Below are 15,550 nucleotides of genomic sequence, written 5' to 3' on the forward strand. Positions count from 1 at the left end.
TTCCTCACAGAAGGGATTTTTATGAGGGCAGAAGGACTAAACATGACTTCTGGGACTTCCCTGGTGGCTCAGTGGTAAAGAATCCCCCTGTCAAAGCAGGGGACATGGGTTCAACCCCTGTTTCCAGGAAGATCCCACGTGCCACGGAGCAACGAAGACTCTGTACCACGGCTGCTGAGCCTGTGCTCTGGGGCCCGGGAGCCACAGCTTCTGAAGACCGAGGGCCCCAAACAAGGCCCACGACAAGAGAAGCCACCAGAATGAGGGGCTCTCACACCACAGCTAAAGTAGCCCACACACCACAACTAGAGAAAGCCTTGTAGCAATGAAGACCCAGCACAGACAAATAAATAAATAAAATTATATATATATATAAACATGACTTCTGTTTGTCTCCTAAGGAAAGAGAACTCTTAATTTAACATTTCCATCTGATTCTAAAATCTACCTTTCTTCAGGCTTTCCAATTCATTCTCTGCCATTCATTTCTTTCCTTGCAGGCATAGGAAAAAAGATGGTCTTCACACTTCAACCAAGGCACAGACAATTATTTGGGAATCTATATATTTGAAAATTCAACTTTAGAATTGCTTCCAGATTGAAAGTTTAGAAATCATATAAAATAAAGGGTACAGACTCAACAAGAAGCCTGAATGGATTGTGAAACTAAGCCCTTTGGGAAACAGAGGTTTCAAAATCTAAACACACTGGAAGATTTGCTTATTCCTGACTTAAAAATAATTAAAAAATATTTTCATTCTTACATCAGAAAGGCTGGTTTCTACCTTATTGTAGTTGAGAACAGATATTTCCTTTTCTTTCTTTTTTTTTTTTTTTAAGGGAGATTTCCTTGAACACATATACCGATGAACAATTCTAACCCTCAAATATGGGATTAGAGACAGTCAGATTTCAGAGTACTAAATTGAATATAATGGCCTACCTCTCACAGGAGCAGATCTGTTCCTAGTGGCATATTTAATTAGGGAAGTGAGAGTGCTATATATTACTGATACATATACCCTGGGACAAAATTCAGGGTTGGGGGTGGGGTATGAGTAAGTCTAGGGAGGAAAATGGAATAGTAGAACCTCATGTGGCCAGAACAAATCCCTCATTTCACCAAACTCTGTGCTTAGAATCTTTGAAGTGGCAGCTACTCATAACAAAGAGAATTGAAAGGCCAAAACAATCTATTGCTTTATAAAGTTCAGTCTGTGGACACATCATTTAAAAGAGGCAACTTCCAATCAGTTCAGAAACAAATTACTTCTCCTAAATATAAAATGAAAATTACACATAGCATCCACAGTGCCCTTTTGTTTTTTTCTCCCCTTTGGCAATGACCTTTAAAAATTGGACGGAAGGAATTTCCCTGGTGGTCCAGTGGCTAAGACTCCATGCTCCCAGTGCAGGGGGCCTGCATTCAATCCCTGGTCAGGGAACTAGTTCCCCTACATCACAACTAAGGCCCAGTGCATCCAGATTTATACTGTGTATAAATACACAGAAAACTGGGGCAAATGCTGGGGCACTGCCATCAGAGGTGGGGAAAAACAAATGAAATACTCCAGAGCAAATCTAGCCATCAATTTACTTATTTCTCAGATATTTGGAGGACCAGGTCTACGTGTTTTAAGATTTTACTGAACTAGGCCCTTCACAGGCATCCTTTTATGGAATCACCACGACCATCTCCTAAGGCAGCTATTACATAGCAGGCCTTGGAGATACAGTATATGGGGTTCCTGCCCTCTACGGGGCACGGGCAGGGCTAGCCAGATGTTACGTAGTGTGATGTGAGGTGTGACAGAGGGGAGGTTCCCTGCTGTCTGTGTGACATGTCAGGGGAGCACATGTTCCCGACCACAGAGCCAGGATTCCTCTCAGGAGTCCTTTCAGAATGAAGACTGTCTCTGAGCACACATTTAGCTGGAAGACCCAACCGGGACCATAAAGGCAGCATCAAACGAATGTGTTCAGATTAAACAGAGATCTGTTACAGCTTCTCACAGATTACTAAGATAGGTCTTAAAATTTTCAGTTTAAATAGACATGTCTGTAAAGCTGTCATGGGAAAGGAAATAAGCAGCCAAGTTGTACCACTGAAGTGCAAAATAATTCATAGAAATCATTCTTCCTAAAAGTGTACCTCAATATCAAGGCATAGATAGTTTTGTAGGCTTTTATTTTTCTAAAAGGCAATTTTACTTTAAAAATGATCAGGGTTTCCTGCAAGTTTCTATTGAGTCTTTCCCAATAAACACAATTTAAACGGTAATTTTGAGATGAGCATTATTTAGGGTTTAGATCTGGGGCGGGGGCTGTGGGAAACCTGATAAATGTGTGTGTCTGTGTGTGTGTGTGTGTGCTGAGTTGCTTCAGTTGTGTCTGACTCTATGAGCTGTCGGGCTCCTCTGTCTATGGGACTCTCCAGATTAAGAATACTGGAGTGAGTTGCCGAGCTCTCTTCCTGGGAATCCTCCCAACCCAAGGATTGAACCCGTGTCTCTTCTGTCTCCTGCACTGGCAGGCGGGTTCTTTACCACCACCAGTTAATTATGATATATTTTTAATTGAAATAATAGGTGTGTAACAGAACACTAGGAGAGAAATGTAGAATTATCTTTATTTCAGGACTGAGGGGATCTTAGAGATGAATAAACAAGCTTAGCTAAACTTAGAAATTAACCAGTTGTGACTCTCAAACACTCCAAGTGCTTCTGAGAAGGGAAAACTGTGCTTGGTCTCTGCTGGGGCAAAGTGAATGTGTTGAAGTCAGTGTTATGGAAAAAAATTTTACAGTTGATAAGTATGCAATTTTAAAAAATCTCCTAAAATTTTTATTTATGTTAGCACACTGGAATGTACCCTAAATTACTACATATGTCTGCACCTAAATGGTTTAATTTAGTTGGTACTAATCTTGTAGATTCTTTAAGGGTTCCTCAAACTACCCTGAAACTATTTCTTTATCAACATAAATGATCCACCTTTTCAGATATTTTAAAACTCAGGGCAATAAATGTTTAATTGGCACATGTGAGAAGTAGTGTGTGTGTGTGCGCTCAGTAGCTCAGTCATGTCTGACTCTTTGTGACCCCGTCCATATGGACTCAGTCCATAGGATTCTTCAGGCAAGAATACTGGAGTGGGTGGCCATGCCCTCCTCTAGGGGATCTTCCAAACCAGGGACTGAATCCATGTTTCTTATGTCTCCTGCCTTGACAGGCAGATTCTTTATCACCAGGGCCACCTGGGAAGTCCAAGGCACTTTATTTCTATTATTATTACATCAGCTCCACCTCAGATCACCAGGCATTAGATGCCGGAGGTTGAGGACCCCTGCCCTGAAGTACTTCCCCTAGGGAGATCTGATTCTACTGGGACTTTTGGCTGAAATGTCACCATATTGAAAACAGGGAGAACAGTCACTGGAGGTTCAAACTGAACATTAACTATAGACTGAGATCCGCAGCTTTATCAGTCAGCGAGAGCTCTAGTTCACAATTCAATAGTCCCAGATGCAGATCAAATGGGCACTTCTGGGTTTTAAAGGCTCTGATGAACCCAGCGAGTGCAACTTTAGCTACTCTGTCAAAGACTGATATTTATTTAATCAAGATGGGAAATAAGGGTTTGTGATATCCCAAGTAGCAATAAAGTTCTTATTTTCATGTAAACTACTCAAAATAAACACCAAGGGCAGAAAACTGGAAAAACACCCTAAAGAACAGAAGAATGGCTTCTAAATAGATGGCTTTTTCATTTTAAGCAACAGACAAGTATTTAACTAAATTATTCTCCACTGAGACTATTGAAATGGTTTTGCTATTGCTGTCCAAATGGAATTTCAGATCCACTTAATTTCAAGAAATTGACTGAAATTCAAACTACAGATCTGGTGTATTTTAGATGGTGCTATGTGCTCTACGTGCTATTTATGCTCATTACTGCACTGAAGTAGCTGGATTCAGATAACTGAGTTAATAGTATTAAATCAGAGATGCCAAATTAATTTCCTCGATATGTTCATGAATGGCTCTAAAATTATTGAGGCTTGACGATTGAAAACCTTTCCCATTTTCTTATTTTTCTTTGACAGAAAATTAGAATACAAGTTTTCCAGAATTATAAAACCAGGAAGAACCCTAATGGGATCCAGTCCAATGTTCTTATTGTCTAAGAAAATGAAGCCCAGGAAAAGCAGGGGAATGTCATAGTTAAAAGCTTGGGCTCTGGAGTCAGACACACCCAGTCCCAGATTGGCAAGTTATTCACTGTCTGACCTTGGGAAAGTTATTTAATCAGTTTCTTCATCTACAAAATGGAGATAACAACAGTATTAATCTCATAGCTTTGTGGTAAAGATTAGATGAGCAAACACTCAAGGTATTCATTATTAGCACGTCATAGATTAGCACGTTGTAACCACTCAGTAAATTCACCAGTTATTATTATGACTAAAAGGTGACTCCTAAGGCCAGTAAGCAGCAACAGAACTAGAACTTGGAGCTCCTGCACATATCAGGGATTTTTTTTTTTTAAATCTAAACACAGTACCTGGAATAAAGATTCCTTGGTCCTGACAATTTAAGTATACTATACCTACATCAAATAGGAGGACAACCGTTTCAGTCTTTCTGCTACTGAATTCATCAAAACATCAAACCAGCCGTTATATACAGAGGCCTCAATGGCATGAAGATCCATACATGTTTAGTGTTCCATGAGCAATGACTGTTAGATTTCATGCTTTTAAGTATTTCCCACCAAAGCTGCTTGTATAAAATTAATGGTAAACAGAAGTTAGTGTTTCACTTGCTAATGATCTCAAATTTGACTGGTTAGTTGCTATGTGGACCAAGTCCGATATTCTTACTTTGTATCATCAGTCAGATATCACCATGGCTTCTACACATCTGCTATGGAGGAAGAATGAGGGACACATAAAAGAAAAAGCTCCTGGATCTGCAGTCTCTCAGTGAGAATCGGTTTGACTAATACAGGGTCCTTGGAACCCAGCAGCCACCAATCACAGACATTTGGAATTGCCATTTCTGTCAAGACTGTGTCCTTACATGATTCAATTTGGAGTTGTATGGTTTTCTTACATTAAAAAAATGAATAATTAAGAAGCTTCTAAGGCATATTAGCTTTATATAATATGCTCTCAATATTCCTGCATTTGTTAATTTTTAGTTAGTTGGCAGTCTTTTCAGTAAGTATTCTCAGACTGCCAAGTGGGTGCTTAAAATACTTTTTTTGTAGTAAACTAAAGGTCATTTTTCTCCTAATCTGGAGATGATCAATGTATATAAAATTACTTTAAATCTTTAAAAATAAGAGTAACTGCATCCAATAGACATCAAATCAAACCACAGTGGCATAAACATGAACAAAACCCAAACACCTTTTTATATAACACCAGTGTGATTCAGCAGACCAACAGATGAAGAAAATAGTAACTTGAAAAGCAGCAATTTGTATCCATACCCAGTATTTAGTATTTCAGTGACAAGAAATAAAATTGTTTGGCAAACTTACCCGCATTTTTGCACAAGCATCTTGGGTTGATTCTGTCCCCCTGAGCTCTTTTATCAGCATAGAACCTAAATACTGAAATACAAAAAAATAAATAAATAGATCAATAATTTATGAAAAACAGAACATAAATATGAGTAGCAATTTAAAAGCAGATTGTAGAAGTACTACTGGCCAGCTTTCCTTGTTGTAGGCTGCTGCATAACTTTTAAAAACTAACAGTAACTAATTCTAACAAATACATGCATGTATACAGAGAATGCAGCAGAATTAACCACAGTTCTGAAAGCTGTAAATTGCTCTTTATAATAAAACTGCAGTAGTTTCTAAAGATGCCATCTTTCAGATCATATTTAACTGCAAAATGGGGCCATCTAAAAATGTTTTCCCTTTTTTTTTGAGGCAGCAATGTCTGCAAAAATAAATCACATCACTGTCTATGTAATTACAGGGTTGTATGAGACAGCTGAGAAGCCAAGCAACATACACTGCATCTGGACTCAGCCGGCTGCACAGGTAATTAACGCCAGGCTGTTCTCAGGCAGAGAACAGCTCTGGACCCTTTTCATACTCAGTTCCGGGCCTGGTGGTTGATCCACCTGAGAATAGGCTGCAAGTATGCGGGGAGGGAGATGTCGTTCTCGGTTGCTCCACAGTCCAGGGAGCTGAGTTCCTTGGTGCACGCTGACACTGGCGGGGCTGACAGGGCGGGGGAAGGATGGTAGCATCTCCTTCCAGGAACCACCAGCCACTTTGCTCCAAGGCTGCCTTAGCACAGACGGGTCACAGACACTCCAAGTTCTGGCTGGGGGCAAAAAGTTTTTAGCAAAATGTCTATTTTGCCTTCCTATCAATTGACTCTCCTTCAACCTTTTGAAAGGGGCTTCCCAGGTGGTGCTAGTGGTAAAGAACCTCCCTGCCAGTGCAGGAGATATGAGACTCAGGTTCGATCTCTGCTTCAGGAAGACTCCCTGGAGGAAGGCATGGCAACCCACTCCAGCATTCTTTCTGGGAGAATGTCATGGACAGAGGAGCCTGGCGAGCTATAGTCCACAGGGTCACAAAGAGTCAGATGTTACTTAGCACGCACACACACAATCTTTTGAAACTTCAATAGGGTTCTTTCCATCTGTCATTTTTCTCTACTTTCCTTCAAAAAAAGAGAGAAAAGAAACAGCTCAATATGTCTTTTTAAAAGAGTGTATTAAAATTATTGTTGTCTGGACGTGACTGAGGAGACCCTGGCACTCTGCGAAAACTGGGCTGGGAATCAGTCTTTTAGACCCAGGAGAGCCTGGACTTGAAGAGTTTGTTCACAGGCACAATAACAGAGGGTTCAGTCAAAGGCTTCCAAGAAGGCATGCTCAGACAGGCTCAGGGATCTGGTGTTTGGGTCCTGGAGGAAGAAGGAGGAACTGCAGTCTTACAGTTTTGGGGGAGATTACGACTGAAACAAGTCCAGTGCTTTAAGACATAAGCAGTTAAAGAGGTGCAGAGAGCACAAAATGAAAAGACTAAACTGCTGTGAGATAATCATGACCTTTACATCTTCATAAATTAATGACAGATGATTGTGGTGAAATTCTTATCTTCTTTTCAATGTTTTTCATTATCTTATTTTTGAAAATATGAAATCCTCATCTTTTAAGGTATCAGGAAACTTTGTCCTAATTAAAACATTTATTTTTAAGAAAGACAGTTTCAATGTTCTGCTGAGGGTTCATCCACTTTCCCTGCTATAGTCATGACAACCACCGGCCCCCAAACTGATGGTATCTTTTGAACCTTTTCCTGTTCATATTACTCACAATCTCAGCTAAGCCTGATTCCCTCTCCTATCTAAAAAAAAACAAAACACAAGAAACCTAGTAATATAATCCAAATGATGACAATGAAAAGAATCTGGTATTTACATAAAGCTGTGGACCCAATGTTTTGAGATAACTGATGAGTTATGTGGAAATGTCTATATGTGCTCTATTTATAGTCATTTCCATTTTAAGATAGCAGTTTATCACATTTAATTTAAAATATACAACTATATACAAAGAAGGCAAAACAGACCTTAAGCTTATAAGATTAAAAGGGTTATAAAGTTCCAATTGTTTGGTATTTCCAAGTAGCCTTTGAAGAAGGCTTCTTTAAGAAAAAAAGAGAAGGGGAAAACATTTTAGGAATTTCAGTGATGGATGTCTGGGGATACTTTCAATATAAAAGCAAACAAGCTAGAAATGTACCCTCTATTCCTGCTGGTACCCAAGTACTCAGTTCTGGGTAACTTACAAAAGCTTTGTAATCACATGACTGGAAGATGAGCTTTTCCGGGTGGTGTTGCCAGTACTGCACTGGAGTTGAGGCTGTGGCTTCGTTTGGAGGTCGCAAGGTAATGGAAGGTTCTCCCCAGTCTCCTGTCTGAAAATCACATTTATTCTAGAGGTAACATGAGTAACAGGCTAAGTTCATGCACTATAGCTGGCCTGAGTTCATGTTAAACCTGTGTGCTATAGACGTGCAAATACATTTAGGTGTGCTATATGTTTATTTATGGTTTTATATGTCCTACCATCCTGTTTCCCAAAGCTGAGTTAACTTTTGAGGTATGAAAGAAGTTGATTTACTCTATTTTTAGAATGACATCCTAAGCTAAGTACTTTTTAAAATAAAACATGAAGATATTCATAAATGATTTACTAAGTCATAATTTTCTGTTCCAACAGAAAAGAACACATGATCTTTGAAAGACTTTTCTGTTTTTAAACTTGACTGTTTGAAGTTTTTAGTTTGAAATGAATTCAAAATACTCTGTTTCATAAATTTCAGTTCCTGATGAGGACATGTACCATGTACTTTGAAAAATTCTATATCTCTGGAGAGAAGACATGGTAGGCGTGATACTAGACAAAATTTGAGAAGAAAATGTTCTAGTGGATGATACCTAGTTTCCCTCCTCTGAATTCATTTGTATCAACATAACGCCACCGTGATTGTCTTGGATATATTCAAACACCTCCCTCAGAAAACCTAAGGCATGAATGAAGAATAAATATTTAAATACCAGGTTTGGTCATATGTGCATATGCATGTACTTGGGGAGCCTGACCACAAGTACAAGCACAGTCCATGTGACGGTATATCACGCAGTACCTGAGCCCGCTAAGACAGACTTAAGACAGAAGGACATCCCATCATTTTAATGACCATTTTCCATGAGGTTAACCTCAACATGTTTTATTACTGTAATGGTTTAGTGTGAGCGCCTAAAAAGTCAAATTTCTAACTGGTTTTAAAAAACAGAAGAATTCCAGAGCCCCTTAGGAATGCACAGGCAATTTGAGGCAGAGAGCCTGAAGTTTTCTCTTTGAGATCCGTCAATCCCAACCACAGGAAGAGACAAACGAGCCTCATGTCATCTCCTTGGCTTCTCACTGGAGTGTGTGACTGGTCAGAACCCTCGGCTCCTCTCTCTGAGCTACTCTGCTTCTTAGTTTTGTTCCAGTTGCTAATTTACTTGCACAGGGCTCAGTTCTCCCGTCTTCCATCTGTTGATATCATTGACTTTATCTGGAATATTTACTTTAGCATTTTTAAGCAAAAATCCTTCATCTTATGACCCATCCCTGACTCATTCTTAAGTTTTCTCTTTGTTTATATGGATTTTTATTTTGTAAAAACAGTAACTAGTTACAATTAATTAAGTTTTCCTCTGACTTGCTATTTTGATCTTTTCTTTTCCTTCTCTCTTAAATGTTTGGATCTTTATTTCAACTGACTGTGATTTGCTCTTAAAAAAACTAGTATAAAATTAAAAATGCAGAATATGTGAATTTCAATATTTCAAAGGTGAGTGTAATAACCTTTAAATGATAACAGTTAAAGCTCTGGAAACATGCAACAGTGAGTTCTTAATTCAAAGTTCTCCCCACATCCAGCAAATCATCCTCACATCTCCCCATTAACTGACCCCCTGATCTCCACCCCCCCCCGTGATAAAGCAACAACAACACAGCAAACAAGTGTTGTACACTCAAGTCACAGGTAACACTGTTAACGCAACAACAGAAGTTTGCACGCAACTTCGTGGAATGATACAAAGGGAGCTGTTTGACCTCAAAAGATCCTTGGATCCAGTGTCTGCTGACGTGACAACGCAAACCAAGCATCCAGTCTTCAACGTTAGCCCTGTCATCGTTTAGCTGAGGTTCACCTTGGCCAAGCTCAACGGGCAGTTTTCAGAAAAGCCTGAACAGACATGGCAGGAGCTGGGGGTACCATGGATTGCGGGTCAAAGGATGGGGGAGGGCTGGGGGTGGGGATGGGTGAGATGAAGCTGGGGTTATGGGGACATTTCAGGTGTTTGTACATTAAGCATGCAAATCATATGCAAACTCATTCTCTAATTGCTGAATTAACTCAAGCACTTTTATAATTAAATTTCAATGTGAGTTCCACATACACTTAAAGCAGAATGCTGATCCAAATATTTACATCATCCACAGAAGTCAGAGCAGCCATTTTGGAAATAACAACACACAGCACTTCAGTCTGGAAATGACCTCAATCTCTTACATGGTAAGCATCTGAAGAACCTAGTGGTGCGCGCATGTCATCTGCTTAGGCAGCGCCATCATCTGCTCTCCTATGACTCCACTTTGTCCAGAAATCCCAAACCACCTGCTCCGAATCTGGAAGCTCTGACACGCTTCCCCAACGTGCAGTGGGGGAAGATAATTATAGGGAAGAGAAACAGAATCCTTATTTTCTTTGTGGCCCAGAAACCATGCTCCAGACCAAATATTTTAAAAATTCCCTACAGGGACTGAATCTGCCTTTCTGGAAATAGAAACTGAATTTTGTCATACTGAGTGCTATTTCCAGAAATTCGTTTTCAAACAGAGAAAAAGTGTTCTTAAAATTGAATTTATAAGGAAATAATTTTCTTCCTGGAAACTCATCAACTTATTATTAATTTTTTAACCTTAGATACAAGAGTATTTAGAAGACTCTGTTTGTAGGTGTTGATTTTTCTCTTTGGAATTAATTCAATGGGAATGGATGGACTCATCATTACACTATTGTAAAGGGCAGATGTGGCCTGCCCCGGGGTGGGATTCAGCTGCATCTCCTTGAGGGACAGTAAGAACAAAAGAACTTAGATAGCTAGGGTGCCTTAGGTCTCTGTCCTTTTGGAGGCTGAGTTACAGCAGGAATGAACTATGGGGGAAACAGGGAGAGTGGTGGTAACATGGAGGAGCAGGAGAGAGAAAAAGCAAGGAAGGGGTTTGCCTCACATTGAAAATAATTGCAATTGTTAAGTCCAGTATTAGGTCCTATTAAATAGTAAATTCATATCCAGATACTATCTGTATTTCTTCAGGTAAATTAAAAAAATAATCTCCCAGTTAAAAACACTTATTAAATATTAACTAAAAATCAAACAGACTTAAAAAGTCTTTTGTCTGAAATAACGGTTTATAATAAAGTCTTATCTTTAGCAAAACATGGGTTACTATGAGACAATAATGCTTAATTAGAATAACAAAATAAAATTGCAAAAGTCTGTCATATTGTAAACTACTAGTGACTGGCAGTACTCTTTATTTATTTATTTATTTATTTTGGCAGTACTCTTTAAAAGGCTTAAGTAATTGCAGAAGAGAAATTACAGTGATTCAAGGCACTGTTACTAAATATCTCCAGGCTACTTCTTTATAGCGTAAAATACTTAAGAGAAAAACCTTTCCTTTAGGTTCATGTATTAAATGATCTTAATAGTTCAAGAATTTGGCCATGGCTTAAAACCTTGTTTACTAGGCATTTATGTGTGTATTTGTTCCTTTAGGACATAATTAAACAGAAGAAAATGTACATCACTAGCTATCTGTTCAAACTCAAATAAAACTTAATCTTCTAATATGAAAGAAAAACATAATTTGAGATTAAAGTTTTAAACAGAGAATGGATTCTGCTTAATAGGTATTTACCAACTGCCAACTAGAAATTCATAGCCTGCTGTGTTTGAAGGATTATAATTGGGCCATACTCAATATAATTAAATTAAATGTCTCATACCACTAGCTGAAAAGTATAAGCCACTAACTGAATTTAGTTATAACGCAGAAAAAAATTTGCAAAATTCCATGATAGATGTTCACTGGATGGTAGATTCCAAAATGCAGCTATTAATCTTTTCATTATTTCAAAAGGTGGTAAAACTGCATGGTTTTAGTTCATATGCACGAGATATCTAATTCGAAAATATCATATTGTATAACGCTCTATCCCCCAACATGGAAACTGAAGATATCACATATTCTATTGTATTCTGAGAATACAAAGGGGAAACACTATTTATATACTTACTTTCTTCTTAAGGAAAAGTTTTGTTAGGAAACTGAGGATATCACATATTCTATGTGTTCTGAGAAGACAAAGGGAAAACACTATTTATATTCTTACTTTCTTCTTAAGGAAAAGTTTTGTTAGGATGTCAGTAAATAATTAAAAGCTATGACTAGGATCTAGCTCTCTAACATGAACAGGAAGGTATGGTATTTTCCAAGCCTTATCTTATTCTTTAAAAAAATTTTTTAATGAGGACTTAATTGATTTTTTAAATAGAAGCTTTTAAATCTTTTCTATTAGGAACAACTCCCACCTACCTGCTTATAAATTTAGATTGAATATTAACAAACATTGTTTTTTATTTCTTCAGATCAGTTAATGAAAAACTAAAATGATTTTAAATGACAACTGTTATTTTTGGGTTTCACTTTCAATAATTCTAACAAATATTAGAGATGGGCTACCCAAACATACATAAGATATATGTGATTACATTTACTTTCCCTTATCTCAACAGCTTTGAAGAAGGCACATACTTATAAACATGTATACATACATTGGGATGTGAGGAAAGGCCTCCTACAAACAGTTCATACACATTAAAGCAAGATGCTGGTGTAGTTCTTCTAAAATATCTTCAAGAATAAAGAATGCAGCTGGTTATCCTAAATTTGTTTCTTTTGATAAAAGAGCGGAGATGGCCACTTCTGAACATGAAAAAGCACTGGTTAGCGAGCGTTTACATGTTCAGGAGGAACTGCTGGGTCACTGGAGCAGCAGTACCAGGCAATGTATAGACTGTGGTCCCCAAAAGCCAGAAGTCCCATGCACACAGGAGGGGTACGCCTGATATGGCACCCCAAAAGAGGCACTCTGCATGCAGCCCCAAGAGCTCTGCAAAAGCTCTTTGGAGTGATTCTCAACCAACAGTCTCAACCTCTCAGACAGCAGGCTGCCCAATGAGAAAAATTTAAGAGTGTGAAAATAGGATTGTATTTTAAAATATGAAATAGATAAAAAAACCCCAAACATGAAAATGTTTACTTTCCAAACAAAAATGAATTTTTAAATGTATGCAAAGGTGAAATGTGAATATCTGAATATTAAGCAGCTCAGAGTAAAATAGGTCGTGATTTTGCACACATTCCAAAGATCAATTCAGTACTGTCAAGTGAAAAAAAGAAAAAGGATTAGGCTGAGAACCACTTTGTAGCTGTAATGGTGCCTCTCTTGGCTATAGTCCTCTTGCATTTGCATAAAACTTATATAGAATATCATGCAAATCATACTCAAATATTTCTCACAAGTGAAGCGCATGAACCTTTGAGAATTGTTAGGCACAAAGGACTGAATAGCCCATGGACAAGGGAAGTACAAAATGGGGAAGACTAACACTGATATATACATGGGTATATATATATATCAATTTACCCTTTTCCTTTCTCCTGTGAAAGCAAGTGAACGCGGACACCCGGGATGAAAGCCAAACTCACACGGGACAGATTTTAACTGCAGACTTCCAAACCAAGTATGTTTCTCATTTCAGGACAATGTTTTGCACGTTAACTAGTCACGAGGCACAGTGAATGAAGTATAATAGACAATAATAATAAAAAAAAAAATCTCAGGAGTTGTTAGACATCACAGATTTTCTGCATTGCCAGGACACAGTCCCTATAGCTATTGACGACACTTTGCAACACAGGACACAGCCCAAGTCCAGGAAGAGAAAATAACTGTTTGTAACCTTACATTATGAACCTGATGGATGGCTGAGAAAGGAAATCCAGCGTTCTGATTCGTCCATATTTCACAGACAGACGACTGCTGATATAAACAGAAAACTATCTCATCTTGTCAATATTTAAAACACGGCAGCTACCAAGGTAGCATCAAGGAAGGGAAGGAGGAAAATAATAAAAAGCAAAGAATCACATTTCTTAAAAAAAAACAAACAACTCAAACACTCAAAAAATGCTTTAGGGTGCCCGAGGTTTAATAATTGACTTCCAAGTCATTCTTTTGATTAAAAACATTTTGGGTTGGCTGGGGGGAAAAAAAAGACCATTTATGCATTAGCTTTATGTCAAAGGCAATTACCAATCCACTCACATCTTGAAAAAAGCAAACTCTGTTTTTCCACTTGCCAAAGAAAATGGAAATAGTTTCCCCCTTCACGCCATTCATTTCATAGGATAAATATTTTCATGAAGTTCAAGAAAGATGGGAAAAAAGTCTTTAACACAGGTCAAACATTTTTATTTTCTTATGGGCAAATGACCAAGAGCAAACAATGCAATAAAACGACTTTCCTAGTTTAGTCATTGCTCAACTTGATAAACCTAGAAGATATTTCCCCCTCCAGAGTTCTCAAGGGCAAAACTCTGTGACTAACAAGGGGAGAAGTGTCCGTTTGCTGCCCAGTGTGGGAGCGTGTGGTGGAGGGGGCGCCATGGAGGCGGAATGGGGGGTGGGCTGGGGTCTGGCAGCTCAGTTCAGTCACTCACCAGAAACTCTGGGTAACAGCATTTGCTTTTTTATGAGCCTAATGAGTCAGCTCCATGTTCTGGACTCCCCACCACACCATTAACAATCCAATAACCAACAGTTATTAAAAGGCAATAATGTTTGCTTAGAACCAAATGCCCAATGGACCAGCACCCTCCCAGGAATTACAGCAGAAACCACCAGATAAACCAATGAGGCTCCTGGCCTGACCTTTACAGAGTTCTTTTCCTGAATTCCGTCATCTAAAAGACGCTATGAAATTGAATCACAGAAAATGGCAGAACGCCTAAGCTTATTCAGCCAAGCACTGTGAACATCCCCAGAATTCACAAGCAGAGCGTACAAAGATCAGTGCAGAAAGGAGATAAGAATACAGACACAGTATGGTTTAGAAACCCAGCAAGGAGCCCTATCACCGGCATGTGTGGAAGTGCGGAAACGAAAGCTTTCCTCTGGCTAAATGTTTCTCCCACCTCCACCCTCCCAGAAACGCGCACCATAAATTTAACATCTCTCTCCAGTTCCAAACACAGCTCCACACCCACCTACATCTTGCGCTCCATCCCTTCTGTCATCTGGATGGCTTGCTGGGGACAGACTGCCAGGTAACTGGCATTCTGCTAAGAAAGTAAGATACCTGGGGTCTGACCAAAAGGCACTTCCAACCACCTCTCACTTAAAACCAGCTCTGCTCTTCTGTTTCTGCCCTAAACACCAGGCCATTTTCTCCACGGGGGGGGGGGGCATCTACCCCTTCCTACTTTTCAAAAATTAAATCTCTAGCAAGTTAAGCATTGGGGTCATTAAACCTCCAGCCTCGTCTTCAATGGCTGTCATCTGATTTAAATCCATTAACTCCGTGCTTCAGTGGGATTACCATCTTAACTGGCACCAAACATGCTTGGAGGACACCCTTCAAGGGCTGTCACCCACAGTTTTGAGCTAATTCTCTTACATACACTACATCTTCTACAACTTCCACAGAATTTTAGTGAGAGAAGTAACCCAGGGATCACCTGTCATCTGACAGATGAAGACAATGACATCCAGAGGGGTCCAGTAGCTTGCTGAGGTCACACAGGAAAGTGTTACAACACGTCAGCTGGCTAGGAAGGGGCGCCAGCCCGTAATGAGTTCACCAGAAGGCGGAGGGGCT

At 39.1% G+C, this 15,550-nt stretch overlaps 1 protein-coding gene across 21 annotated transcripts in view; it reads right to left on the bottom strand.

Annotated features, from left to right (window-relative positions):
* The window catches only part of ANKS1B (ankyrin repeat and sterile alpha motif domain containing 1B), a 1,065,346-nt gene that overhangs the window by 54,818 nt on the left and 994,978 nt on the right, over window positions 1-15,550 (bottom strand). For 12 of the 21 annotated variants that reach the window (XM_043440451.1, XM_043440445.1, XM_043440444.1 and 9 more), the window contains 2 exons: window positions 7,828-7,956; window positions 5,548-5,619 (listed from right to left, as the gene is read on the bottom strand). In XM_043440451.1, the coding sequence (XP_043296386.1) occupies window positions 5,548-5,619; window positions 7,828-7,956 (201 nt within the window). Of the gene's footprint in view, window positions 1-5,547; window positions 5,620-7,827; window positions 7,957-13,638; window positions 13,714-15,550 lie in introns of all 21 variants that reach the window. The other 9 variants (XM_043440436.1, XM_043440437.1, XM_043440446.1 and 6 more) reach the window with 2 other exon arrangements.

This window comes from Cervus canadensis, chromosome 21, assembly GCF_019320065.1.
Source record: "Cervus canadensis isolate Bull #8, Minnesota chromosome 21, ASM1932006v1, whole genome shotgun sequence".
NCBI classification, from domain to species: Eukaryota; Metazoa; Chordata; class Mammalia; order Artiodactyla; family Cervidae; genus Cervus; species Cervus canadensis.